We start from the raw sequence: 26558 nt of genomic DNA, 5'->3' as shown, positions 1-26558 counted from the left end.
AAGAAGTACTGGGGAGGCTAACGAGTGCGGAAAGATGCTTATTTGCGATCTCGCTAACTTCTAAACTTCTAAAGGAATGTAAACGGACATTTGGAGCAATACTACATTGTCCTAAAGGTTAGACACATGTTTCCTCAATTTAGAAGTTTTATTTTGACTTTTAAATGTTTTTTTTTAATTTTGGGGGAAAAAAATCTGCGATGGAGTGAAGCCTCGATAAATGAAACGCGAAGTAGCGAGGGATCACTGTATATGGAATAGTAATCGGTTTTCTAGTAGGCATTTCGTGACATTTTTTTTTCCTCGTGGTATATTTGTGTGTGTGGCTAACGCTAACATCGATTTAAAAATTTTCGGGTCGAGAATTTTTTGAATTTAGAATAGTAATTATCCAAACGTCAACTGGAAGAAGATCTATCTCCCCTGTAAAACTAATGAGAACAAGCAGTGTGAAAATAGACAAAGAAATACAATATGTTAAACCACCAATTCAAGCATTTTATTCAGGAGAAAGAAATTGAAAGGATTTATATGGTCAAATTTTTACAGAGAATACAATCATTTTATGAACATTTTGAAAGGAAAACAACTTTAACCCTGCATTGAACAATCGTGAAGCTTCTCCAATTTTCACGTTTTGTCTTGTCTTAATGTTCTGGTTCATCGGGTGTTCACATTACGTCTACACATTACGCCCCCGTGGCGGCAGCCACACAGCATTTACGGACTTTGGAATTCGGTCCCCACAAAAGGCGCAATTTATTAAAGATTTGCTTGCGAGCCAAATTAACCAATCAAAACAGCCACATCTGGCTCGCGAGTCATACATTTCCGACACCTGATGTAGACCAAAAGAATAATTGTCCTAATTTGGGCTAATGTTAAATATTTTGAAAAGTGCTATAAAAGGCCAAATTAATCGGCAGAACGATAATTGGTTGGGCCCTAGTCTCAACTGGTATAATGATGAAGTCCCCCACTGCAATTGGTCAAATGGCCCTGTTTTTCATAAATCCAGGATGGCAACCCTACAACAAGAAGTGCTCTACACTACTTGTTTGAGCCCTCAATGTCTCAAACTTTCTGTAAAACAATACTGTGTGTGTTTGTCAGTGACAAAAGGAACCAATTTCATGATTTTTTTTTCCTTTTCCAAAAGGCCATGGGAATAAGAGTGTTTCCAAGTGATTAGTTATAAATAGGTGCTTGTTGAGTATTTGTTTTGTCAAAGAGCCTCTGATGTCCAGCTGATGTCAAGAGTGTTTCAAAATGATCTTTCTTTCAATACATATTTGTTCTGATTTGCCAAACAATCCCAGACAGGGGTGCACGAGTGTTCAGAAAATTTTATTCCACCAAATCCAACGAGATTTTATTTTAAATAAAATAAACCTTTGGTTTTTAAATTTAGCAAAATTGTGTGGTGGGGATGAACTGAATAATTTTGTTGGCACTCTATCAGTCAAAAAAATTAGAAAAGAAACCCGAATCGTAATCAGTCGCTTTTATTTCGAAATTTAAAAAAAACAACAACGATGAAAACCCACATTTTTTGGACAGCGGTGATCGAGTAAAATACTGCAATCATTAATCAAAAATGCAATAACTGGATTATAAATTTACATGATATACGGTGAATTGTAGATGTAGTAACATACCGAAGAAACAACAGTGAAAACCAACATTTTTCTGGCAGCAGTGATCAAGTAATATAATGCAATCAGTAATCAAAAATGCAATAACTGGATATACAGTTACATGATATACAGTGAATTGTAGCTGCAGTAACATACCGAAGACAATGATGGATAGAAAATACGGGATTATTCTTCCAGGTAAAAACTCTCATTACTACAGTGTTTAATTGCAGACAACATTGGCAGTAACAAAGCTCTTTTTTGATTCATTATTTGTAATCATACAATCTATAGAAGCTTTCTTTGACCGTAATAAAACAAAAAGCTGTCGAGTCTGGGCTCCCTTTTTAAAGGGTTATTAGGACTAGACAGCACAACATGATTAAAAAAAAAAAAACAAGAAAACAAGGAATACTGACTTTGGACTTTCATTCAAGCTTCAAAACTATTCTCGTCTCTCACATTCTTACAATTGTGCTCATTGAAAGCACTGGAATCAATGTGTTTTGCTCTTTGAGTGAGTGACTTTGTTTACGAAAAGGCAGTCAAAGTTGTCAAGCGCGCAAAAAACAATAGAAGGACAAACAGGCCCCGAGTAGAGTCGAGTATTAGTGAACATAGAATGCTTGGTCACATTTCATCTGGACACATCTAGTTGGCTAATAACGGCTAAGCTAAATGCTACACACTTTGGCAGACGTGTTCTGATTACAATTTTGGGAGAGCATTAAATCTTCTTCTTCGATGACTTGCTTGGGGGGCGCCATTGTCAAATTTCTCCATGGGCATCGATTGGTCTTGAGCCATTGGGAACTGACACAGCGAGTCTGTCACCAAGGTGGACTCTACCCGTGGCTTCAATTAGGTAATTGGAAAGCGCACTGTGGGCATCTTGCACATGAAGCTGTTGACTTGGGTGCAAGACATTAGCTTCCATTTTCCAGTCTGAAAGAAAACAATCAGTTTCAGTGGACCGCATGGGTATTCTTCCAAATGCTCTTTTGGGCACCCACCTGCCGTAACAGAGCCACGCAGTGCTTGCCGAGGGCAACTCGCTGGTTGGGTTCCCCTGCGGCCCATGGGGTGAAGGTCACCTTGTGGCGGTCCGACCACACGAACATGCCGGGAAGCGCCAGGTCGTTCAGTCCGGTCCACATGTCGCTGGTTTCTGCAGAGGATGGATGGGAACAGAGCTCTCATCCAGTTCTCAGGTATTGCAGTTATTCTACGGAGACTGTTAATTAACGTTTGGGATGCGCACCAAAGTTGGAGGCATTTTTCACCCACGCCTGCTCGACCTTGGTGCGGATAGACACCAGTTCGGCACCAAAACCACGGCAGACTTGTTGACCATCAGCCCAGTCCCTTTCGTCGTCAAAAGGTTTGTAGCAGAATCCCGCAAACTCCTCCCAGTCAGGTGCCGAGCATCTGGGCTCTGCAGGTGAGACCCCGTGTGGGTTTTAGTGGTCATGACAGTTGGGGTGACATAAAGAAATGGTTTTTGAACTCACCCCCATCGGCAAACGTATAAGACACACCCAGTGGGTCGTCCAAACTGCAGATAGGAAAGCGGTAATTAGCTGGTGGCTCTTCATGGGACTTTTCTGTCAAAGTTGGCTACTCACTGTCTGGAGATGATCCCGTTCCCAGTGGAGCCCGTGTAGACTTGCTGTTTGGGAGCTCGCATCACAATACAATCTCCTCCAATGTTATTCTGAATGACGCCAGCGTGAATGGCGGCGGCGCAAATGTGCGAGCTCTGCATTTACACAAAGTTGCAGTCACATACAAGAACTCGACCGGTGGGTGAGGCACTCATGTACCTCAGAGTAGACCAATGTTCCAAAGACAACGTGTTTGGCACAGCCTGGTGGACAGTAGAACCTGCGGAAGGCACGCCCACGTTGTGAAATTGACGACAGGCAGTCATCGTCATGAAACATTGTGTCGCGTGTCACTCACGTCATCGAATCGGTCAAGTGGAGGCTGTTGAACCGTCTGGCACAGGTCATCGCATCTGTCGGACACAAGACGAGATCATCGCATGTTTTGGCCTTGTTGTTTTCGGCAACCAAAGCGGTGGATTGTGTTGCTCACCGTCATGTGCGCATCCCAAGATGTCTAAGCGGAGGCCAAATTCTGGACGATTCTCCAGCGGCAGAATGCGGACGTACTGAGCGAACGCGGGCGTCTCAAGCAGATGAGTCCCACCACCGATGAACTAGAAATAGAATGTTTCCTTGTTTGTCGTGACAAGATTGGAGGATGAGGTCGCGGTCGACCTGATTAGCCCCGTGCTCACCTTCCCGTTTGGGTGTTTGGTCCACTTCCTCCTATCAACGCTCACCTTCATCTCAAGTTGGATGTCCCAGGAGCGGGTATTGTGGCTATCACACCCCTGGGTCACGATCGCCGTCACCTTTCTCTTGTGACCGAGGTTCACCTGGATCCAGCTGCCGACGGCTGGAGGGGACAAGACATTAGAACGCTCAGGAGACCACAGTGCCAAGCTGTCAATTATCTGCCTACGATCTTTTGACGGCTTCCAGCAGGACTCCCCGTTGAGGCGGGCTTTTTCTGGGGTGGTGTCTTCCATCGAGGAGGAGGCTTTGAAGAAAGAGTCTGCGAGGCTCCCGTCCGCAATGCCCAGACTGTCAAGACATACTGAGGACAGCCCAAAGTTATTTTCATTTGGAAGGGATGCTTAAAGGCCAAATAAAATACAAATCTGCCCATCTATCCTCTTGTGGGACTCCTTGCATTATTGCAGAGCAGAAGATCACGAGATGCAAAGCCCACCTTTGTGTTCACAGCTATAGACCATCTCCAGATATTTGGAGGTGGCAGGGCAGGAATCGTCCTCCAAAAGCTCAATGTGGCATTTTTGGTGGCCGTTGCACATTTTCCTGTAGCGAGGGAGGATGCCTTCCACTGCGCAGTACTCTGCAAGTTACAACACACCGGTGAGTCTGAGTGGGCCTCATGAGCACCTGAATGAGTTCACCAAGACAAAGTCGAACCAAACTAGGTCGCTTCTGCCCGATGAACGTTTCTGAGTACAGACTCATTCTGGGATTTGAGCGGTTTGTAAGCATTGGTTCATTTTCATTACGTTCCATAGCGTGCTAAAGTTCTTTGGAGATTTTCAGGATTGGAGATTTTCAGGAGGAGACCGAAACACGCTGAATGAGCTTTCAGAGGTTGGCAGACAAATGACTTAATTGGAAGCATCAAAATGGTGGATTCTCAGGTCTTTACCGTCGTCGTATGAGTCGCTGTCCTCCGAGCAAACGTCGTCACTCCGGCGACCGTAAAAGGCGGACTGGATGCTGATGCGGCTTTGATTCTGGCCCTCACCCTCACACACGAGGTCAGCGGAACGGTTATTGCAGACAAGGATCTCCTTAAAGCCTGCAAAAACATCGTCATGTCATTTTTCTCCCACATCGTTGGAAGCCACGGTGCAAGGAGACTTACTGTCATGAGGCTTCGAAGGTTTTGGAGTTTTTCCTGCAAGACAAAAAAGCCAAAGACACGAGTCAGCACGTTGTGAGAATCCGCTGAGCATTGCCACATCATACCTCTTTTCTTGCAGATGTAGCCTCTTTTCTTGCGGCAATCGTCAAACTTCCAGCGGCCATTTCTTGTGAGTAAGGAAAGACAGGATGCACCAGAGAGGTCACCGGGGTCATCTGGAAGGAGACGACAGATGCTCAGTTCCATTCCTCCGCAACATTTCAGACAAACATTGATTGGGTGTTTGACCCACCTCCGTCCATGAGGACGTAACCAAACGGGGATCCGTCAGTCCATTCGCTGCCGTCTTTCGTGATGTTGTTGTTGACGCCCAACCACAGAGAGGGAGCGCTCGGCAGAAAAGTGTACAAACCTTTGAAGGTAAATGGTAAAATGTGCAACAAGAGTTTGAAACGTTCTCGTTGGTGCTCGGCTCGCTGACGGCTTCTTCTAGGGTGAGCAAAGATAGACCAACTGCTCAACATGCAATCCCGAAGCATCGTAGATTCAAGTGTATTAAAGGTTGACCTCCTGGTAACGTCAGGAGCTCTGCCCATCTTGGGGGAATTCAACAGCCCTGACGGATGGACAGCTTACTTTGTATAAATGCCTGTTCATGTGAGTCGGTGATACTGAGCAGGTCGCCTCCGCGGAGGAGGCAGTCGTCTCGCGCCTTCTGCCACGTCTTGGTGGGCCTGCGTTGGATCAGGTAGCAGAAGTCGTCGGAGGATCGGTCCAGCCACCAACCGCACTTTCCACTCCAGCCTGCAAGCAAGAGTCAAGTCACCTGAGGGCAAACCGGCAAGAAGAGACCGCATGTCGACTGCCGGGTGGGGCGCCCACCTGCCGGCGGAGGAAGAACAAACTCTTGGACCATGGCTGCAAGAAAGGAAGAGGGATGGTTATGAGAGAGCATATAAAAGTGCAAAGTGATTGGTCGTCTTTTTCTGACCTTTTTTACAGATGAATGGCTGACTTTCGGTGCAGGGCCAATCCTCAAGTTGACCAGTCGGCGACAAGGAAGAGCAACCACCACGCCCTTTCGGCCCGTTTGGCACCCACACAATGTTGCCCTGCCAACGACACGCCAGATGTGACTTTGGTGCGTTTGGGCTTGCTTCCCACCGCATTTCCTCCAAAATGATGAGTCCTTTTTTCCTCCCACTGATCGATATTTTTCTCAACCCTTTCCAACAGTATGACTTGAATTCATTTCACAATTTTCTTCCAGTTAACTCACAACTTATACTCGAACTTTTCCAGTCATTTTATTCTCAGAAATGTCTAACCTTAACCTCTGAAATTCTGCACTTGGATTTTTCACTTCATTCACTTTCATTCTTATCATTTCATAACAGTCCTTGTTAATGCTTCAGCTGATTAACACCTTCAATGTTGATCTCTTTTTGAAACATGGTGACCATTCTTGCCAAAGTCTGTTTTTTGTTCCTCCTTATTCGGTAAAGCGTTGTTCTGTTAAAATTGGACTTTTGTCCTCACTTGGAACTTTTACCTTCTAATATGAAATCTTCATTCTGGGCAAATAACTTTTGTAGACCTCTCTAAACGTTTTGCTTACTGTAGGTGTTGCGTCGCTCCACTCAAAGTTGTCCTTGTTCTTCTTGAGTCCCACCCAAGATTGCAAGCCTCTTACAGAGGGCGCGTGAGCTTGAGGAAATCAAACAAGCAAGAAAATTTAGCACAAGAAGAGCATCCAAACGTGTCAGACGTTGTGAAGTGCGAGGACGATTGCTGGCATCGGCAGTTTTTCTTGACGCTCACCAGCCAAGAATTTCCCCTCGTCCCATGAGAGGACGCTGGCCAAGTGACCGTTCCATTTTCCGCAGAACCTCTCGGCTCCCTCCCAAGTTTGCTTCATCCGCTCAAAGTGATAGCAAGAGTCCTTGTACAGGAAGTTGCCAGTGTCGCAGGAGGAAGCTGAAGCCGCCAAGAAATATGGATTACAAAACCGCAAGGAGACGATGTAGGTGTGTAAAGAAGCTTTGCTGCCACTCACTCTCCACTCGATTGTAGCCGAATCCATAGTCCTTGTAGGAACACAGCCGTCCTTCCGGGCAGGCTGCAGAGGGACAAGGTGATTACAATTTTCTCCTTTGAGCGTCAACATCACAACGGATGTGCATACTTACCGTTGGGTGGACGTTTGCACATGTACGCCAATGAGGATCTGCACGAGCCATGTCTCCACTTGCCAGGTTGACTGTCTACCTGGACACCTTGGTTGACGTACGCACAGGATTCAATGGTGGAGCTATCAAGAGAAGTCATGAAAAACAAGAAACACATTCGACAAATGGGCCAAACCGTTTTTTGGCAATTATCTCGCCGTGTGACAATAAAAGGACGCAAAGAGGTGACCTTCTTACCTTCCGTCTTGACGGAAGTCCCTGTTGGCGTAGGTCGGCGTCAAACCGGTGTCGGACCAAGTCAGCATCTTTTCCCCCGCTTCAGAAAACTGACACCAGGCCTCGTCGCAGTTCTGCAAAGTCCAAACCGGTTGTCAATAGCGTAGCAGTAGCGAACCAACAGCCGCCTGCTTGCGCTTCCGTCTCACCAGATTCGAGAGTCCGATCCAGAACGGCTTGTCGCCCATTTTCTCCTTCACAAACTTTTCCTCGTCCTCCGAAGTGATGGAGACCAGGTCACCGCCCTCCCAGACGCATTTGTAACGAGCCCCCAGCCAACCATTGGTTGTCTCCATCTTCTTGTAGCAATTTGAGCTGTGAGGACTCCATCCGTTGACTGTGTCACATGTTGGCTCGTGATCGGATAATTCTGATGAAACAGCAAAATTGCCTGGGTCATATTATTATGTTTGGTGAAAAACAGATATTCAGCTAAACAGGCAAGACTGCAGTCGGACAAATTCCGTTTTTCCCTAATTGAATAACTTGCATGACTAACTATCCACGATTGACAAGGCTTTAGAGGAGCTTGGGTATTTAGGGCTATTAGGCTGAAAGAATATAGTCACAAGGGATTAAAAAAAAGGCTATTTTCTTTTCACGAGATAATCATCAACCAGTGTGGCTTGTGGCCAGACATGTTTGTTTTTTACTCAAGTGCTGCCCATAAGATGGCGGTACTGTTGAAAAAATCCCACGTTCAACTTTCACTTGGTGTCTTATCATCATTGTCAGCTTGTTAAAGAGTTTAAAAAAAGACAGTTGTCTCTCACATAACACACAGGGAAAAAGTTGACAAAAAGGTTTATGTCAATTTGGGTAAAAGAGCAAGTTTGGAGTAAGAATCAGACCAAACTGTTTTGCGCAGAAAACCCCGTTTTTATGCAAAACAACCCCCAAAATGCAGTTTCCTGGGTTGGCCCATTTTTTAACCCAGCAGCGGAGCCACCCTACCATGATACAAACCAGTCATCCTTCCAAAGTTCTAATTAGAGTACAACAATTGCAAAGTTGGTTATTGTAGGCACCTCCTCCAGAACTGAACAACATCCATGCTACACACGAAAGAGGACCAGTGCCTGGCGCCTGGCCGGCGGGGTCATTATGGTGACGGAAGCCCACCATAGAGGCTGTTGAACACAGAAATCCCGATGCACTATCTCCGCTCAAAAGAGCTGACGGCCACTAAATCAGCTGACGTTTTTTGACCACATGAGAAGATATCAATTTGAGCAGGTTGACATGTCACATTTTGGGCAGCTGCGCTAAATGCAGGCAGGCAGGGTTTTTCCCCAAGAAGGTCTTTCTAAAATGCAGTGGCGGTTCTAGACGTTTTTACCAAGGTCTCAGAAGGTTCACTTTGGGGGTCAGAGGTTATAACAACCTCCACACACAGACATTTTAAATTTTTTCACATTTTATGCATTCCCTGAATGTCAAGTTTTATGCATGGTGCATGAATCACATATTTTGTGCAATTTCCAACTCGGGCTGCCAGAAGTGATTATTTAGCTAATGGACTAGTCACTATTAAACCGCAGCATAGCTCAACAGCGAGCAGATGATCTTGCATAACCCTCATTAGCTTACAGCTTGGATTCTTTATGCTATGAAAGTAAAGTAAAAATAAAGGCAAGCATCGTCATGCCATTTTCGTTTTGGATAGTTTGAAGTCACCGTTCAGAGACTTACCATCAAGAGGCTGCTGAGGCTTTGCCGGGATTCCTGGGAGACAAAAGCCAAAATCACGAGTCAGCACGTTGTGAGAATCCACTGAGCGTCGCCGCGTCTTACCTCTTTTCTTGCAGATGTAGCCCCTTTTCTTCCTGCAATCGTCAAACTTCCAGCGGCCGTTGCTTGTGAGTAAGGAAAGACAGGATGCGCCAGAGAGGTCACCGGGGTCATCTGGAAGGAGACGACAGATGCTCAGCTCCGTTCCTCCGCAACATCAGAGACAAACATTGGTTAGGTTTTTGACCCACCTCCGTCCATGACCACGTAACGAAACGGGGATCCGTCAGTCCATTCGCTGCCGTCTTTCGTGATGTTGTTGTTGGCGCCCAACCACAGAGAGGGAGAGCTCGGCAGAAAAGTGTACAGACCTTTGGAGGTGAATGGTAAAATGTGCAACAAGAGTTTGAAACATTCTCGTTGGCGCTCTGCTCGCAGGGGGGAGCAAAGATAGACCAACTGCTCATTGGTGGCCACGCTGTACCGATGAAGAGGCACGTGATTTGAAATAAATGTTAAATGCGTAAATGTTAAAGGTGGTCAGCGGAAACAAATTGAAATAAATGTTAAATGCGTAAATGTTAAAGGTGGTCAGCGGAAACAAACACAGGTGGAGCCCCGCCCGTGTTGGGGGATTTGAACACCTCTGATTGCGACCGGACAAACAGACAGCCTACTTTGTATGAAGGCCTGTTCGCGCGAGTCGGCGATGCTGAGCAGGTCGCCTCCGCGGCGGAGGCAGTCGTCTCGCGCCTTCTGCCACGTCTTGGTGGGTCTGCGTTGGATAAGGTAGCAGAAGTCGTCGGAGGATCGGTCCGGCCACCAGCCGCACTTTGCACTCCAGCCTGCAAGCGAGACTCCCGTCACTCAAGGGCAAACCGGTGACAAGAGACCACGTGTCGACTGCTGGGTGGGACGCCCACCTGCCGGCGGAGGAAGAACAAACTCTTGGACCTTGGCTGCAAGGAAAAGAGAGGAGTCATTAGCACTGTTAGATAGAGGGAGCACATGGAAGTGCAAGGTGAGTGCTCTTCATTTTCGGACCTTTTTTACAAATGAATGGCCGAATATTGGTGCAGGGCCAGTCCTCAACTTGTCCAGTTGGCGACAGTGCACAGCAATCACCACGTCCTGTCGGCCCGTTTGGCACCCACGCAATGTTGCCCTGCGGACGACACGCCGAACATGACTTTGCCGCATTTGGTGTAACTTGCGTGTTTGGTGGAACCTTTGCCGTCCGATATGACACCTTCATTCAGGGCAAATGACAACGTTTGTAGACTGCTCTAAATGTTTCATTTACTGTAGGTGTTGCGTCGCTCCACTCAAAGTTGTTCTTGTTCTTCTTGAGTCCCACCCAAGATTGCAATCCTCCTACATCTGGCGCATGAGCTTGAAGATAACAGAGAAGCGAGGAAATTTAGCATAAGAAGGGCATTCAAATTTTGTGAAGTGCTAGATGACGATTGCTGGTATCGTCAGTTGGTCTTGGCGCTCACCGGCCAAGAATTGGCTATCAACCAGTGATTGGACGCTGGCCAGGTGACCGTTCCATTCTCTGCAGAACTTCTCGGCTGCCTCCCAAGTTCGCTTCATCCCTTCAAAGTGATAGCAAGAGTCCCTGTACAGGAAGTCGCCAGTGCCGCAGTAGGAAGCTGAAGCCACCAAAAAACATGGATTACAAATCCACAACAAGATGTTGCAGGTGTGGAAAAAACAGCCTCGCTGCCACTCACTCTCCACTCGATTGTAGCCGAATGCGTAGTCTTTGTAGGAACACAGCCGTCCGTCCGGGCAGGCTGCAGGGGGACGACGTGATTGCAAGTTTTTCTCCTTTGAGCGTCAAAATCACAACGGACGGGCAGACTTACCGTCGAGCGGCCGCTCGCACATGTACGCCAATGAGGATCCGCACGAGCCATGTCTCCACTTTCCAGGCTGACTCTCTACGTGCACACCTTGGTTGACGTACGCGCAGGATTCATGGTCGGAGCTGCTGAGAAAAGTCGGGAAAAAGGAGACACACATGCGACAAACGTGCCAATTTGGAGGCTTTTCCTCCTTTCTCATCAATACGTATGCTCTCTCAAAATTCGCAGATGGGATCCATAATCTCGCTGTGTGTTCCGCCTGACAACAAAAGGACGCAAAGAGGTGACCTTCTTACCTTCTATCTTGACGCGAGTCCCAGTTGGCGTAGGTCGGCGTCACGCCGGTGTCGGACAAAGACAGTCTTTTTTCTCCTGCTTCAAAAAACTGACACCAGGCCACGTCGCAGTTCTGCCGAAACCAATCGCAGGTGACGGTTAGGTACCAGTGGAAAGTCAACGTATTCTACCGCTTTCGTCTCACCAGATTGGAACGTCCGATCCAGAACGGCTTGTCGCCCATTTGCTCCTTCACAAAGCTTTCCTCGTATGTCGAGGTGATGGAGACCAGGTCGCCGCCCTCCCAGACGCAGTCGTAACGAGCCCCCAGCCAACCGTTGGTGGTCTCCATCTTCTTGTAGCAGTTGGAGCCAAAGCGTCGCCACCCTTTGGTCCTTTCACATGTCTGAACGACTGAGGAGACATTTGGGGATTACGCACTCAGTTTCAGGCAAATGCGTCATCTGCATCGACACTCACATGAGACAAAAAATTGTGGCGAATTGGCCGGGCATCTCATCTTACCTCTTCTCTTGCAGACGTAGCCGCGCTTCTTCTCGCAATCGACAACCTCTATGCCGCCCTTGCCACTGAGTAAGGAATTGCATCGTCGGCCGGGGGGGTCACCAGGGTTACCTGGAGGGAGACCACAGATGCTCAGCGCTCCTTTGTTCCTCCATACATCGGCCAGGTTTTAGACCCACTTGCGCCCAAAAGGACGGAACTCGGTGAGGATTCGTCAGACTGCTTGCTGCCGACTTCAACAATGATGTCGCTGGCGTCCAACCACAAAGAGGAACCGCTTGGCAGAAGCCCTTTGGGTCAAAGGTAAATACAGAACAGAAGGTTGACGCATCTTACAGAGAGAGGCAAGTGCAAAATGCTTAACTAAAACAAAGTGCGGGTGACGTCTGGGTTGGGTCCTAGTTGGTGGGGGTCACGAGCTTATTTTTGGTCTTTTCTTTGGAATGACAGAAACTCGGCAAAATGTCTCTCGATTTAACTTGCATGGATTATTTCATCAAGCACTTCAGCCGCACCAAAAAGCGCAGCAGACTGTGGACGGCCTACCTCGTATGAAGGTGTGTTCGTTCGAGTCGGTGATGGCGAGCAGGTTGCCTCTGAGGCGGGCGCACTCGTCTCGCGCCTCCTTCCAGGTCTTGGTGGGCTTGGAGTTGATCAGGTAGCACAAGTCGTTGGCGGGGTTCTCCTGCCACCAGCCGCACTTTGCACTCTTGCCTGCGAGCGAGACTCGAGTCACTTGAGGGCAAACAAGATTCTGCATGTGGGCTGCAGGCTGGGACGCCCACCTGATGCTGATGCCGACGCTGGAAGAAGCGGCAGAGAAGCTCTGGCCTTGCCTGCAAGGATGCGAGAGGGGTCAAATATGAAAGAGCAATGAGAAGACAAAGGGCAAATGGGAGGTTGTGACTTTCTGACCTTTTTGACAGATGGATGGACGAAGGTCAGTACAGCCCTCAAGCTGAATTCCTCCATTCTCATTCAATTTTGCGCAGTCATCTGAATTTTGAGTGAGGTTCTTTGTGACGTTTTCCTGCAGAGGATACAGCGTGTTTGGTGTTGCAATTGATCAGATGGCTTCCCGCGAAATTTCCTTCAAAGGCACCTCACTGGTTCAAATCTGTTTTTCTTCTCACCATTCTCATCATTTCCGGAACCAATAGAAATTGTTGCGGTATTCTAACCTGAGTTTCAGATTGAAGCTTTCCAAACCCTAAACTGTTAATTTTTATTCTGAAAAACGTTTTCCTGTAAAATGCATGGTGAAATCTTATTGTTTTTTTTTCTCTTATATATCACAATTCTAAGCCATCAAACTAAAGGACTTCTTGTAACAAATTCAAATCTATTTAACAGGAGGACCATTCTTGTCAGATTTCTCCTCTCTATTGAATCAACTGTGGTCTACTAAAACGACACTTGTTAATGTTTTGCTTTCCAACATGACAGCTTCATAAGTGACCATTTTTTAGACCTGCGTTGCAAACGTGTCACTTACTGTACATGATCCGTCGAGCCACTCAAATTTGGCTGAGCTTTTCTTGAGTCCCAGCCAAGGTTGAAATCCTTCTCGCACGTGAGCTTAAGGAAAGCAGAACGAGCACTTGTGACGATGTCGTGAAACATGGCGGGACGATTAGTCAGTTTGTCTTGACGCTCACCAGCCAAAAATCGTCTGTCGACCGGTGAGTGGACGCTGGCCAAGAAACCTCTCTTTTCCTTGCAGAAATCTTCAGCCGCTTGCCAAGTTTTAGGCGTCACCTCAAAGTGATAACAAGAGTCCTTGTACAGGAACTCGTTAGAGTCACAGTAGGAAGCTGAAAGCCAAAATAAACTCATTAGAAAACCACAACGAGACGGAGTAGGTGTAAAACGAAAAAGCAACTCATTAGGAAACGACAACGAGAGGCTGCGGGTGTCAGAAGAAGCGTCGCTCCACTCACTCTCCACTCGACTGTAAGTGTAACCCAAGTCTTTGTAGGAACACGGCCATCCATCTGGGCAGTCTGCAGAAAGACGACATGGTTGCACTTTTCTCCTTTCAAACATCACGTCAAACGTGCAGACTTACCGTCGGGCGACCGCTCGCACATGTACGCCAATGAGGATCTGCACGAGCCACGTCTCCACTTGCTAGGCTGACTGTCTCCGTGCACGCCTTGGTTGACGTACACGCAGGATTCATCGTCGGAGCTGTTGAGAAAAGTCGGAAAAAGCGAGACACATCCGACAAACGTGCCAATTTGGAGGTTTTGCCCTTTTTTTCTGATGAAAACACCCCCAAAAGCATTTTTTAGAAAGCTATTTGAAAATATCACCGTGCATCCCACCTGACCCAGGATGCAAAGAGGTGATCTTCTTACCTCTGGTCTTGACGCGGGTCCCAGTTGGCGTAGGTCGGCGTCACACTGGTGTAGGACCAAGTCACACTCTTTTCGCCCGCTTTAAAAAACTGACACCAGGTCTCGTTGCAGTTCTGCAGAGTCCAGACTCATTGTCAATGGTGTACCAATAGTGAGCCAACAGCCACTTGCTCGCGGTTCCATCTCAACTACCAGTCGTCAGCCAACAGCAGCCTGCACTTACCAGATTGGAGAGTCCGATCCAGAACGGTTTGTTGCCCATTTGCTCCATCACAAACATTTCCTCGTCTTCAGAGGTGATGGAGACAAGGTCGCCGCCCTCCCAGAGGCAGTTGTGACGAGCCCCCAGCCAACCGTTAGGGGTCTCCATCTTCTTGTAACAGTTTGAGCCGTGAGGACTCCATCCGTTGACTGTGTCACATGTTGGCTCATGATGGGTTAAAGCTGATGAAACATCAAAGTTCCCATGGTCATTTTTCAACCTTTGATGAAAACCAGATTTCTGCATTCCCTTCACGTCACATTTTTCTGCATCGCGCATAAATATATTTATATAATACATATCTAAGTGAAATTTTCAACTCGGGCTGCTCCAGATTATTATTTAGCGAATAGAATAGTCACCCATGGTATAGTCACTATACTGCGAGCTGATCTTGCATAACCCTCATTCGCTTACAGCCTGAATTCTTTACGCTATGAAAGTAAAGTAAAAATAAAGACAAGCATCGTCATGTTATTATTTTTGTTTTGCATCGTTTGAAGTCACCGTTCAGAGACTTACCATGAAGAGGCTGCTGAGGCTTTGCCGGGATTCCTGGAAGACAAAAGCCAAAGACACGAGTCAGCACGTTGCGAGAATCCACTGAGCGTCGCCACGTCTTACCTCTTTTCTTGCAGATGTAGCCTCTTTTCTTGCGGCAATCGTCAAACTTCCAGCGGCCGTTTCTTGTGAGTAAGGAAAGACAGGATGCACCAGAGAGGTCACCGGGGTCATCTGGAAGGAGACGACAGATGCTCAGCTCCATTCCTCTGCAACATCGCAGGCAAACATCGGTTGGGTTTCGGGACACACCTCTGTCCATGAACATGTAACCGAACGGGGATCTGTCAGTCCATTCGCTGCCGTCTTTCGTGATGTCGTTGTTGACGCCCAACCACAGAGCGGGAGCGCTCGACAGAGAAGTGTACAGACCTTTGGAGGTAAATGGTAAAATATGCAACAAGAGGTTGAAACATTCTCGTTGGCGCTCGCTGATGGCTCGCTGACTGCTCATTGGTGGAACGGAGTATCGTTTATTCAAGTATATTAGCGGTTGTCCGAGGAAACCAAATGCATGCATGTGAGGTCTGGAGCTCTGCCCATGTTGGGGGAATTCAACAGCCCTGACGGCAACCTGACGGGCGGACGGACAGCCTACCTTGTATGACTGTCTGTTCATTTGAGTCGGCGATGCTGAGCAGGTCGCCTCCTCGGAGGAGGCAGTCGTCTCGCGCCTTCTGCCACGTCTTGGTGGGCTTGTGCTGGATCAGGTAGCAGAGGTCGTCGGAGGATCGGTCCAGCCACCAACCGCACTTTGCACTCCAGCCTGCAAGCGAGAGTCAAGTCACCTGAGGGCAAACTGCTAACAAGAGACCACATGTCGACTGCCGGGTGGGGCGCCCACCTGCCGGCGGAGGAACAACAAACTCTTGGACCATGGCTGCAAGAAAGGAAGAGGGATGGTTATGAGAGAGCATATAAAAGTGCAAAATGATTGGTCATCATTTTCTGACCTTTTCTACAGATGAATGGCTGACTTTTGGTGCAGGGCCAATCCTCAAGTTGACCAGTCGGCGACAAGGCAGAGCAGCCACCACGCCCTTTCGGCCCGTTTGGCACCCACACAATGTTGCCCTGCCGACGACACGCCAGGTGTGACTTTGGTGCGTTTGGGCTCGCTTTCCACCGCATTTCCTCCAAAATGATGAGTCCTTTTTTCCTCCCACTGATCGATATTTTCTCAACCCTTTCTTACAGTATGACTTGAATTCATTTGACAATTTTCTTCCAGTTAACTCACAACTTGAGTTTCATACTCGAACTTTTCCAGTCATTTTATTCTCAGAAATGTCTAACCTTGAGCTCTGAAATTCTGCACTTTGATTTTTCACTTCATTCACTTTCATTTTCATCATTTCATAACTTTGTCCTTGTTAATGCTTCAGCTGATTAACACCTTCAATGTTTTATCTCTTTTTGTAACATGGTGGCCATTCTTGCCAAAGTCTAACTTTCATTGTTCTGTAGAATTTGGCTTCCGATATGACACCTTCATTCTAAGCAAATGACAACTTTTGTAGACTGCTCCTAACTTTTCCCTCACCGTAGGTGTTGCGTCGCTCCACTCAAAGTAGTCCTTGTTCTTCTTGAGTCCCACCCAGGATTGCACTCCTCCTGCATATGGCGCGTGAGCTTGAGGATATCAAAGGAAGTGCCATTTAGCACAAGAAGAGCATCGTGTCAGACATTGTGAAGCGCTAGGGGACGATAGCTGGCATCGGCAGTTTGTCTTGAAGCTCACCAGCCAAGAATTGGCCCTCAACCAGTGAGTGGACGCTGGCCAGGTGACCGTTCCATTCTCTGCAGAACACCTCGGCAGCCTCCCAAGTTCGCTTCATCCCCTCAAAGTGAAAGCAAGAGTCCCTGCACAGGAAGTCGCCAGTGTCGCAGGAGGAAGCTAAAGCCGCCAAGAAACATAGATTACAGAAGCACAACGGCAGGTGTGGAAAAGAAGCGTCACTGCCACTCACTCTCCGCTCGACTGTAGCTGAATCCGTAGTCTTTGTAGGAACACAGCCGTCCTAACGGGCAGGCTGCAGGGGGACGACGTGATTGCATTTTTTTTCTCCTTTCAGCGTCAACATCAATAGAACGTGCAGACTTACCGTCGAGCGGCCGCTCGCACATGTACGCCAATGAGGATCCGCACGAGCCATGTCTCCATTTTCCAGGCTGACTATCTACGTGCACACCTTGGCGGACGTACGTGCAAGATTCATCGTTGGAGCTGTCGGCAAAAAGCGTGAGAAACGAGACACACATCCGACAGACGGGCTACGTTTTTTTTCTCCATTTTCTGATCAAAAGTATAAAAAGGTGCTTCATGGCATGCTCACACAATTTAAAAAAGGGGTTCCAAAATCTCCCCGTGCATCTTGCCCGACACAGGACCCAAAGAGGTGACCTTCCTACCTTCCGTCTTGACTCGAGGTCCAGTTAGCGTAGGTCGGCGTCATAGCAGTGTCGGACCAAGTCAGCCTCTTTTCTCCCGCTTTAAAAAACTGACACCAGACCTCGTTGCAGTCCTGCCAAAAACAATACTGGTTGTCACTCAAGTACCAGTAGGAAGCCCACTTGCGCTTCCGTCTCACCAGATTGGAGAGCCCGATCCAGAACGGCTTGTCGCCCATTTGCTCCGTCACAAACTTCTCCTCATCCTCCGAGGTGATGGAGACCAGGTCGCCCCCCTCCCAGACGCAGTCGTAACGAGCCCCCAGCCAACCGTTGGAGGTCTCCATCTTCCTGTAGCAGCTGGAGCCGAAGCCGTGCCACCCATTGGTCATTTCACATGTTTGAATGCCTGAGGGAACATTTTGGGATTACTCTGACGTAATAACGCAACGGTTTTTGTCTTCTTTGCTAGAATAAGTCATTCAGTTTCAGCCAATTGCGTCACCTGCATCACCACTCACATCAGAGCACAAACTTTACAATTGCCACTCTGGTCCTCTCGGCTGATAACGCAAGTTGGGGAGAATCGACCGAGCATCTCGTCTTACCTCTTCTCCTACAGACGTAGCCTCTCTTCTTCTCACAATCGACAACTTCCATGCCGCTCTTGCCATGAAGTAAGGAGTTGCAGCGTCGGCCGGGGGGTCACCAGGGTTACCTTGAAAGAGACCACAGATGCTCAGCGCTCCTTCGTTCCTTCATACATCGGCCAGGTTTTAGACCCACTTACGCCCAGAAGGACGGAACTCGGTGAGGATTCGTCAGACTGCTTGCTGCCGACTTCAACATTGGTGTCGCTGGCGTCCAACCACAAATAGGAACCGCTTCCCGGAACCCCTTTGGGTCAAAGGTAAATAGAGAACACAAGGTTGAAGCATCTTACAGATGCGAGTCCAAAACGCTTAACTAAAATGAAGTGATGGTGATGTCTGGGTTGGGTCCTTGTTGGCGGGGGTCACAAGCTTATTTTTGGTCTATCCTTTGGAATGACAGAAACTCGGCAAAATGTTGACGTGAGTCGGTGGTCTCTCGATGGATTCTTTCATTAAGTACTTCAGCTGCGCCAAAAAGCGAAGCAGACCGAGGACGACCTACCGTGTATGAAGTTGTGGTCCTGTAAATCGGTGATGGCGAGCAGGTTGCCTCTGCGGCGGGCGCACTCGTCTCGCGCCTCCTTCCAGGTCATGTTGGCCGTGTCGTGGATCAGGTAGCAGAAGTCGTTGGCGGGGTTCTCCCGCCACAAGCCGCACTTTGCACTCTTGCCTGCAAATGAGACTCGAGTCACTCGAGGGCAAACAAGATTCTGCGTGCGGGCTGCAGGTTAGGACGCCCACCTGATGCTGACGCCGGAAGAGGCGGAAGAGAAGCTCTGGCCTTGCCTGCAAGGATGTGAGAGGGGTCAAATATGAGAGAGCAATGAGAAGACAAAGGGCAAATGAGAGGTTGTGACTTTCTGACCTTTTTGACAGATGGATGGACGAGTGACACTAGTACAACTATCGATCTGAACTTGTCCAGCACCATCCAATTTTGTGCAGGCACCTGAATAATTATGAGGATGCCACGGGACATCAACCTGCGGACGACAGTGGACATGACTCGAGCGTTTTTGGTGTTGCAGTTGCTCGGATGGCTTCCCACCACATTCCTTCAAAGTCACTTCATTGATTCAAATCGCTCAACTTCATGTTCACAAGCTCTATCTCACAATAAGAATTGTTGCGATGTTACAACCCCCTTCCAACTTTCTGATTGGAACTAAAAAATGTTTCCCCGTAAAATGAATGGTGCACTTTAATTCTACAAATCATGTCATATTTTTTTCCTTGTAAATTACAATGGTCATTTTTTCACTTGTAACATGACTCAATACAAGTCAAAGTCAAATCTATTTGACAGGAAGACCATTCTTGTCCGATTTTTCCAGTTTCAACCAGCTTTGTTCTGCTGAAATGACACTTTTCAACTTTATCCTTCGAACGTAACAGCTTCATTAGGGCAAAGTGACAACTTTTTAGACATCCATTGTCACTTACTGTAGATGATCCGTCGCGCCACTCAAATTTGCCATTGTTCTTCTTGAGTCCCAGCCAAGAATACCATGCTATTCGCCGGTGAGCTTGAGGAAAGCAGAACAAGCACTTGTGGTGAAAAATTGCAGGACGATTGCCGGCATGGTCAATTTGTCTTGGTGCTCACCAGCCAAAAACTGTCCGTCAACCTGTGAGTGCACGCTGGCCAAGAGACCTCCCGCTTTCTTGCAGAAATCTTCAGCCGCTTGCCAAGTTCCATTCCTCCCTCAAAATGGTAACAGGAGTCCTTGTACAGGAACTCGCCAGAGTCGCAGTAGGAAGCTGAAAGCCAAAAGAAACTAATTAGAAAACCACCACGACGCAGTTTGGGTGTAGAAAGAAGCGTCGCTGCCACTCAACTCTCAACTTGACTGTAGGTGTGACCGAAGTCTTTGTAGGAACATGGCCATCCCTCCGGGCAGTCTGCAAAAAGATGGCACGGTTGCGCTTTTCTCCTTTCAGCGTCATCATCGCAACGGACGTGTGGACTTACCGTCAGGCAACCGCTTGCACATGTACGCCAATGAGGATCCGCACGAGCCATGTCTCCACTTTCCAGGCTGACTCTCTACGTGCACACCTTGGTTGACGTACGTGCAGGTTTCATCGTTGGAGCTGTTGGGAAAAGTCGCGAGTCACACATCTGACGAACAAGCCAATTTGGAGTTTATTTTCCTCTTTCCCGATAAAAAGAAAACAAAAGCTTTTTTATACCTCATCACATCTTTACACATGTTTGGAAAGGGGTTCCAAAATCTCCCCGTGCATCTCGCTTGACACAGGACGCAAAGAGGTGTTCTCCTACCTTCCGCCTTGGCTTGAGGTCCAGCTAGCGTAGGTCGGGCTTACACCGGTGTCGGACCAAGTCAGCCCCTTTTCTCCCGCTTCAAAAAACTGACACCAGTCCTTGTCGCAGACCTGCCAAAAACAATACTGGTTGTCACTCGAGCACCAGTAGGAAGCCCACTTGCGCTTTCGCCTCACCAGATTGGAGAGTCCGATCCAGAACGGCTTGTCGCCCATTTGCTCCTTCACAAACTTCTCCTCATCCTCTGAAGTGATGGAGACAAGGTCGCCGCCCTCCCAGAGGCAGTCGTGACGAGCCCCCAGCCAACCGTTGGAGGTCTCCATCTTCTTGTAACAGTTTGAGCCGTGAGGACTCCATCCGTTGTCTGTGTCACATGTTGCCTCATGATCGGTCGATCCTGATGAAACAGCAAGTTGCCTTGTCATTTTTCAACCTTTGGTGAAAACCAGAAATCCAGCAAACAGGCATGAAGTGCATTGCCACCTTTATCAGATCACCAAATGATTCCCGAGCGCGGCACCGCTACTGCTCACTGCTCCCCTCTCCCCCAGGGGATGGATCAAAATCACACGAGGATGGGTTAAATGCCGAGGACAAGTTTCACCACACCCAGATGTGTGTGAGACGACGATCATTGGGACTTTTGGGACTTTAACTTTATATCACTTTTTGACAGATTAAGTCACCTGTATAGCGGACAATCCCCAACTGACAAGACTTAGGTGGGCATTTTAGGGCTATTAGTCTGAAAGAATACTGTCCCAAGAGATAAACAAGGCAATTTCTTTCATCAGTAGTCACAACAGGACCGCTGAAGAATTTTCAAGTGGCGATATCAAAATGTATTTTAATATTGATTGAGGTTTAAGGCAAAAACGTGCATGTATTGTGTTGTGTGTTGTTTTTAACCGTAACGCTTTCCCCGGTAACGAGTTACTTTATTCAGTAATACAATTAATCACTCGACCTCGTTGGCGGGGTTCTCCCGCCACCAGCCGCAATTTGCACTCTTGCCTGCAAGCGAGACTCGAGTCCCTTAAGGGCAAGCAAAATTCTGCATGTGGGCTGCAGGCTGGGACACCCACCTGATGCTGACGCCGAAAGAAGCAGAAGAGAAGCTCTGGCCTTGCCTGCAAGGAGGTGAGAGCGGTCAAATATGAGAGAGCAATGAGAAGACAAAGGGCAAATGAGAGGTTGTGACTTTCTGACCTTTTTGACAGATGGATGGACGAAAGTCAATACAATTGTCGATCTCAATTTCTCCATCATTATTCAATTTTGTGCAGTCACTTGAATATTTAGGAAGATACCACGGGACATCAACCTGCGGACGACAGTGGACATGACTCGAGCGTGTTTGGTGTTGCAGTTGCTCGGATGGCTTCCCACCACATTCCTTCAAAGTCACCTCATTGATTCAAATCTCTCAAATTAATGTTCACAAGCTCTATCTCACAATAAGAATTGTTGCCATGTTCCAACCCCTTTCCAACTTTCTGATTGGAACTTTTCAATAAAAAATGTCTCCCCGTAAAATGAATGGTGCACTTTGTTTCTACAATTCATGTCATTTTTTCCCTTGTAAATTACAATGGTCATCCCTCATAAATCTAAGACATTTTTTCACTTGTAACATGACTCAATACAAGTCAAAGTCAAATCTATTTGACAGGACGACCATTCTTGTCAGATTTTTCCTTCTATTTCAATCAACTCTATTCTACTAAAATGACACTTTTTAACTCTTGCCTTCTAACATGACAGCTTCATTGGGGCAAAGTGACAACTTTTTAGACCTCCCTTGCACACATTGTCACTTACTGTAGATGATCCGTCGCGCCACTCAAATTTGCCATTGTTCTTCTTGAGTCCCAGCCAAGAATACGATCCTATTCGCCGGTGAGCTTGAGGAAAGCAGAACAAACACTTGTGGTGAAAAATTGCGGGACGATTGCTGGGATGGTCAGTTTGTTTAAGCGCTCACCACTCAAGAATAGGCCGTCAACCTTTGAGTGGACGCTGGCCAAGAGACCTCCCTCTTCCTTGCACAAATCTTCAGCCTCTTGCCAGTTTTCAAATCTCCCCTCGAAATGATAACAAGAGTCGTTGTACAGGAACTCGCCAGAGTCGCAGTAGGAAGCTGAAAGCCAAAAGAAACTAATTAGGAAACCACGAGATGGCGCTGGTGTCAAAAGGAGCGTCGCTGCCACTCAACTCTCAACTCGACTGTAAGTGTAACCCAAGTCTTTGTAGGAACACGGCCATCCGTCCGGGCAGTCTGCAGAAAGACGGCGTGGTTGCACTTTGCTCCTTTCAGCGCTAACATCGCAACGGACGTGTGGATTTACCGTCGGGCGACCGCTCGCACATGTACGCCAATGAGGATCCGCACGAGCCATGTCTCCACTTTCCAGGCTGACTCCCTTCGTGCACACCTTGGTTGACGTACGCGCAGGATTCATTGTCGGAGCTGTTGGGAAAAGGCATGAAAACTGAGACACACATCAGACAAACGGGCCAATTTGGTGTTTTTTTTTTTCCTCGTTCACGTCCTCGGATAACGTGCATCCCATCTGACACAGGATGCAAAGATGTGATCTTCTTACCTTCCGCCTTGGTTTGAGGTCCAGTTAGCGTAGGTCGGGGTCACACCGGTGTCGGACCAGGTCAGTCTCTTTTGTCCCTCTTCGAATAACTTACAATGGTCCTTGTCGCAGACCTGCCGAAACCAATCCCGTTGTCAATGGCGTACCAAAAGCTCGCCAACAGTATGCTTCATCGAAAGGATTTGATATTAAATATCCCTTGAAGATTGGGGTCAAACGCTTTGTACTTGAAAAAACAAAACTCGTATGTACTTGAAAAAAGGGAAACTTAAATCTGAAAATAAACGAGCTGATCTTAATACTAGAAAAACAAAACAACGTAGTAAAACACAACACTTGTGTGAAAGTGTTTTGGAGTTCGCCTTGGTAATATTTTGGAATAAAGTATTTATTTTCAGGTTTCACCGCAATTCATTTTCATGATTTGAGATCTTTTTTCCAGTTGCATGTATTCAGATTCACATTATTTTCAGGTTCAACTCTTGTTTTTTCAGATTGGGATCTTTTTTATTCAGGTTCAAATCTTTTTCAGTTGTAATCCCAAATCTGGCGTGGGGCGAGGTGCTCGCTGAGCGGGGCGTGGAATCACAAAGGACAGCTTAAGTGGAAGGCTTAATTGGAACCACTGCCCAGACAGAGAGAGCGCTCTCAGGGAACGTAAGAACTAAAACAAATGGATTTTAAGGGCAAAGTTCAAAACGTTTGACCCCAGTCTACCTCCATACAACAGCCGCTTGCGTTTCCGTCTCACCAGATTGGAGAGTCCGATCCAGAACGGCTTGTCGCCCATTTGCTCCTTCACAAACTTTTCCTCCTCCTCGGAGGTGATGGAGACCAGGTCGCCGCCCTCCCAGAGGCAGTCGTGACGAGCTCCCCGCCAACCGTTAGTTGTGTCTATCTTCTTGTAGCATTTGGAGCCGTGAGAATTCCATCCGTGGTCTGTGTCACATGGCGTATGACGGGTTACACCTGATGAACCATCAAAGTTGCCATGGTCATTTTTCAACTCTTGGTAAAAACCAGAAATTCAGCAAACAAGCAAGAATGCACGCCACCTAACTGTGTCACCTGCATGACTGACAATCCACCATTGACAAGACTTACAAAGGACTTGGGAATTTAGGGCTATTAGCCTGAAATAATAGCGTCACAAAAATATCAACAAGGCACATTTTTTCAGAGGATGACCAGTTTCAATATGCTGAATAATTTCAAGAACTGAACGGAGGAGATTCAGTCCAATTCTGTCGTTCTGCCGCTCGGAGAAATAAGTTTTTCTTTTTTTTTTTAACTCAAGTTCTGCCCACACGATGACGCTACCGGTCTAAAAAACTCCACATCAAACTTTTTTTTTTTTCATCGACTGCCAAAAGATACATTTGCAATAAAGGAAGACGTGTTGACAAGTCACGCCTCTTGTTGTAACAAAGCGACAGAACAATGTCCTTCAGCTCTTCCCGCCCCCCCCCCCCCCCTCCACACAACACACACGTTTCAAAGTATTTCCCCCCTTTTTTTGTTTTATTGGAATGAGACAAACTCAATGTGTGGTTGCGAATATTAAAGCCAATAGTGGTCTCCCTATGTGACGCGTGTCAAAGTCAAAGTCTCCTTTATTGTCAATTCCTTCGCATGCCAAGACACACACAGAGATCGAAATTACGTTTCCCACTATCCCACGGTGACAAGACAGAGTTCACAACGCACATCAAGTAAACAACACAAGAAAAATAAAACAAGAAGGCAACACCAATGAACAAATAAATTTTGTTTGGAGGGATGGACAAATAAAAGTGCAAGGTTAAAATCAAAGTGGATCATATGATATTCTTTTCTGTAATTGTTTCAGTTGGATCAATATTGCACGTCCTATTAGATATAAAGGTGGTAAAGAGAGATTTGATCACTTGTACTTATCCTTACAATGTTGTACGACTTTAATGTAGAACGGACATCTTCATTACTATTAAGTACAAAATTGACTATTTGCTTATTTTCACGACAGTGCATGTGAGGAGAAAAAGAGGGCGTCTGCCTTTCAAGGAAAGTGATACTCTGTATACACTGGATACGATACAATGTCCCATTGTGTCTCGCAATCAATCAGCTTGTTAAAAATGTACAACATAAAAAGACAGTTTGCACTCACATGACTCAAGAAAAAACATTGACCCACAAGGTTTACGTGCATCAGAAAAATAGTTAAGTGACGTCAAGAACATCCACTCTAACAACTCAATTTGGGTCAAAGATTGGACCGAATTTAGGTTACAAACCAGACCGAACTGTTTCGCGCAGAACGATCCATTTTTATACAAAACTCCAAAAATGCCAAAACATCCCATAGTAAATTCACCCAGCTTCCTGAGTCGGTCCAGTTTTTAACCCAGCAGCGGATCCGCACTGCAATCCGAACCAAATGCCTCCTTCCAAAGTTATAGTAAGAGTACAACATTCGCAAGTTGGACATTTTCTTCAAAGTACTCACCGGCTGCGCAGCTGTACATGATCCATACGACGCAAACCAGGTGGGCCAGCGGGGCCATCATGGTGACGGAAGGCCACCAGAGAGGCTATTGAACGCAGATATCACGATGAGGTGCACACACTAGCTCCGCTCAAAACAGGTAACGGCCGCCGAACGGGCGCTTCCTCCGGTGCTGCTGCTGCTGCTGCTCCTGCTGCTCGGCCCCCACCCACGTGACTCACGCGCCTTCGGAAGAGCGCGTTACCGCGGAGACGCTCTTCACGTGTGCACGTCTTTGGCTGCGGTAACGCGATATTATTTTGGCCACCTTCGCCCAAACCTTTGACACCGCTTTTATTCGGGATGAGGAACAGGGGAAGCAAGCAAAAAAGAGGGACAACCTCTGTGCATGGTCACTTAAACCTACGTCTCAAGCTGAAGCCAAGTAATGCGTAAAAGTAATTTTTACTCGACATCGGTCAAAGTGGATTCAGCTCATGACAACGTTGGCTGACAGAAAGAGCACACACTTTGGGTCACTAAATCAGCTGACAATTTCTGATCAATTGTGTCCGAGCAGCAATGAGCAGGGTGACATGTCACATTTTGGGCTAGGGAGCCTAATGCAGGCAAGCAGGTCTATTCCACAGAATGAATGTCTTCTTAAAAGGCACTGGCGGTCCTAGACAGTTTTACCAAGGGGATTGTCTCCCTTTTTGTTGCATATAGTCAACAGGGTTGCAAGAAACGTGTTGAGAAGAAAAGTGTCACGCCCGTGCCACAGCACGCTCGGCCTGCACTTCGCTCGGCCACACCTTTTTCGTTACCGTAATGTCTGTCACCTGTTTCCTCTTGTTACCCTGTGTATTTAAGCCCTGCCCGTGTGTTTCTCCCTGTCGGTGTCTACTGATGTGTCCGTTCCTGTTCGTGCCCAGTGTTCCTGTTCTTGTCATCTGGTTTTCCCTCGGTCTGTCTGAAGGCTCACGGTC

General features: G+C 47.3%; 1 protein-coding gene across 9 annotated transcripts; it reads right to left on the bottom strand.

Annotated features, from left to right (window-relative positions):
* Positions 1-1489: 1489 nt before the first annotated feature.
* On the bottom strand, positions 1490-25791 carry LOC125979786 (lymphocyte antigen 75). 9 transcript variants are annotated; one of them, XM_049738380.2, is made up of 68 exons: positions 25591-25791; positions 23854-24071; positions 23103-23215; positions 22845-22966; positions 22712-22774; positions 22481-22636; positions 22318-22400; positions 21706-21820; positions 21582-21626; positions 20673-20893; positions 17578-17690; positions 17271-17392; positions 17136-17198; positions 16907-17062; positions 16709-16797; positions 16119-16239; positions 16010-16045; positions 15764-15931; positions 15418-15537; positions 15229-15339; positions 15127-15159; positions 14566-14786; positions 14343-14455; positions 14051-14172; positions 13923-13985; positions 13641-13796; positions 13478-13560; positions 12898-13012; positions 12768-12818; positions 12529-12696; positions 12162-12272; positions 11983-12093; positions 11663-11871; positions 11478-11590; positions 11182-11306; positions 11047-11109; positions 10810-10965; positions 10614-10702; positions 10355-10475; positions 10234-10269; positions 9988-10155; positions 9562-9681; positions 9374-9484; positions 9272-9304; positions 7729-7949; positions 7541-7653; positions 7304-7425; positions 7171-7233; positions 6936-7091; positions 6733-6821; positions 6106-6226; positions 5997-6032; positions 5751-5918; positions 5407-5526; positions 5219-5329; positions 5115-5147; positions 4896-5048; positions 4437-4580; positions 4167-4301; positions 3940-4100; positions 3735-3858; positions 3600-3654; positions 3461-3521; positions 3263-3396; positions 3149-3192; positions 2899-3072; positions 2651-2805; positions 1490-2582 (listed from the first exon to the last, which is right to left on the bottom strand). In XM_049738380.2, the coding sequence occupies exons 1-68, from the start codon at positions 25649-25651 to the stop codon at positions 2499-2501; spliced, it is 7764 nt and encodes a 2587-aa protein (XP_049594337.1). In that variant the 5' UTR covers positions 25652-25791; the 3' UTR covers positions 1490-2498. The 9 variants fall into 9 exon arrangements, with proteins under 9 accessions (XP_049594337.1, XP_049594335.2, XP_049594333.2 ...); XM_049738378.2 differs by lacking the exon at positions 25591-25791 and adding an exon at positions 25252-25374 and having other exon boundaries at positions 3473-3521; XM_049738376.2 differs by lacking the exon at positions 25591-25791 and adding an exon at positions 25252-25373.
* Between the last annotated feature and the right edge of the window lie 767 nt (positions 25792-26558).

This window comes from Syngnathus scovelli, chromosome 13 (assembly GCF_024217435.2).
Source record: "Syngnathus scovelli strain Florida chromosome 13, RoL_Ssco_1.2, whole genome shotgun sequence".
NCBI lineage: Eukaryota > Metazoa > Chordata > Actinopteri > Syngnathiformes > Syngnathidae > Syngnathus > Syngnathus scovelli.
The sequence above is the reverse complement of the archived record's forward strand: the minus strand, read 5'-3'. Positions and strand labels throughout refer to the sequence as shown.

What these genes read in the sequence shown, in the direction of transcription:
- LOC125979786 (XM_049738376.2), bottom strand. Translation starts at nt 25,324, where the DNA reads ATGTTCTTGACGTCACTTAACTATTTTTCTGATGCACGTAAACCTTGT. An exon ending in GGCGCGACGGATCATCTACA is followed by an intron (nt 21,821 to 22,317) that starts GTAAGTGACAAT and finishes TGTCGTCCGCAG; the next exon opens with GTTGATGTCCCGTGGTATCT. An exon ending in TGTTCTTCCTCCGCCGGCAG is followed by an intron (nt 5,919 to 5,996) that starts GTGGGCGCCCCA and finishes TCTTGCTTGCAG; the next exon opens with GCTGGAGTGGAAAGTGCGGT.